This window comes from Apis dorsata, unplaced genomic scaffold (assembly GCF_000469605.1).
Source record: "Apis dorsata unplaced genomic scaffold, Apis dorsata 1.3 scaffold_517, whole genome shotgun sequence".
Classification (NCBI taxonomy): Eukaryota; Metazoa; Arthropoda; class Insecta; order Hymenoptera; family Apidae; genus Apis; species Apis dorsata.
In genome coordinates, this window is record NW_006263742.1 from 498297 (window position 1) to 500352 (window position 2056).

General features: G+C 32.3%; 1 protein-coding gene across 41 annotated transcripts in view; it reads left to right on the forward strand.

Annotated features, from left to right (window-relative positions):
- LOC102672218 (sorbin and SH3 domain-containing protein 1) overlaps positions 1-2056 on the forward strand; it is a 115194-nt gene that overhangs the window by 84656 nt on the left and 28482 nt on the right. Inside the window, exon 1 of one of the 41 annotated variants that reach the window (XM_031512798.1) lies at positions 25-178. The exons of the other annotated variants lie outside the window; for them this stretch is intronic. Within the exon in view, the coding sequence (XP_031368658.1) occupies positions 116-178 (63 nt within the window). The 5' untranslated portion in view covers positions 25-115. Of the gene's footprint in view, positions 1-24; positions 179-2056 lie in introns of those variants that run through there. 41 annotated transcript variants of the gene reach the window in all.

Genomic DNA, 2056 nt, shown 5'->3' on the forward strand with positions numbered 1-2056 from the left:
TCACTACTATCAACACCAACACCACCACCACCACCACCATCATCACCATCACCAACGCGTCTCGCCTACCTCTTCTTCTTCCACGTCTTCTTCCATCTCGAGCACGAATCACGTTATGCTATCGTCACCGTCGTCGTCGTCCGCGACGACGCCCTCTCTTCACAACGTTCAACCACGGGTTAGAGGCGAACCGATCAGAACCGACCGATGTAGAGATGCACGATCGCACACGTTCGTTCCTTTCGATCGGTTCACCGATCGATTTCCTCGTTTATTCCCGCGTCTCTTTCTTTATTTCGTTTCGCGTCGAATTGGGTACGATAATCGTTGGAGGATATTAATCCTTTGTGCTCGAATGGTGATTCTCGGCCACTACTCGGTTTGATGATTCGATGCCACGTTTTCGAACGGTGACGATATTTATTTGTGTTTGATTTTTTTAAAATATCGCTTCACGAATAGATTCCTAACCTCTTTACGTATAATCTTATGAAGCGTAGGATCGCGGATCGAACTATATTTTTTGTCAGTGGTAATAGTAATATTTTCAAAGTTTTCCAGTTTTTTAAGCATGGAATACAATAATAAGATTAGTTGGAGCAAAAATGAATTTGATTTTTCGTTATTGAACAAGAAAATTATTTCTATTCATTAAGAAATTGATAATAGAGAGAAGGAAAATAGCTATGGAAATAAAGATATGATATAAGAAGATAAAAAATAAGAATAATAGAGGATGAAAAAACATATGTAAAAACATATTATTGGGATCGTAAGATTTGCTCTCAATAAGAAATAAGAAAGATATCAAACGATATTTTATTGCGATACTTGCCCTGATAAACACAAAATGCATCTTAATTACTTTATTATTAAAATATCATACAAAATAACAATATAAACTTTAATATTCAACAAATTTTATTTCTATATACGTAAAGATCTATAAAATATTAAAATATAAAAGTTTTACATTTGTTCATGTGTGAAATCATTTTAAGTTAGCTAAGAAATTCACCGTGCAGGAAATCGTATGGAATTGTTGATTCGACCGAGCGAGAAAAGCCTGGAGCGCAAAGGATTAATAGGAACGAATTCGAAGAAGTTGGATTAAAGATTTTATAATTAGTGATTCTAAAAGATTTGTGTTTCGAAAAGATATTTGTATGATAGTAAAGAAAAGTAAGGATAAGAAGGATAAATTTTTGTTATTCTGTTAATTCTTTCCAACGATTGTGTACCTCTATTCGGATAGCGGCTTGAGTATTTTCTTCTCTTTCACGTTCTCTCTCTTTCTTTCCTTTGATTTCCTTTTCGTTGTTTCTCCTCGTATCATGTCTTTCTCACTGTATGTATCTGCTTGTCTATGTAAGTGTACGTTGTTCTCTCCTCGTTTCACTTCCCACCGATTTTCATTTTATTCCTTATTCCAAATGTATTTGATGTATTTTTAGAAAAATATGAATGTAATTAATTGTTTCGAATAGAAATACGGCCTCTTAAAGTGTTTGTATCAAAGAAAGTATATAGATCGATACGATCGAGCATATTTTTCTCGAAATTACGATAAAAAGCAGTTTATTCTAACCAGGAGAATTTAAATTAAAAAGCTGAATGCGGGTAAATTAATTTGTTTCCTGTTAATCCATCTAACGTAACGTTTTATTTTTAATTATTTGGCTTCGTTTCTATTTTTTTTTTTCTAAAAAAAAATATTCTTTGCATAACCGATTCTTTTTAAAATTTTTGATAATTTTCTAATTTTTTAATTTTTTATTCTTTGGATTTCTTTATATATTTTTTTTTCTTTCTTTTCTCTCTTTATATATTTCTTTTCCTTGCAAACTTTTGTATTCGTTTTTCATATCTTCAACTCCTTTTTTCGATCCTCTCCTCCCCAATTTTTCATATTCTATTAATTTCTTTTCTTCCCGATAGTTTTCTAATCCTCTTTGAATTTTTCTATTTTATTTTTGCGTCTTTTCAAAATTTCCATATCCTCTTCCTAACTCCTTGTATGCAAAAGTAGTTTCCTCTCTCTCTCTCTCTCTCTCTC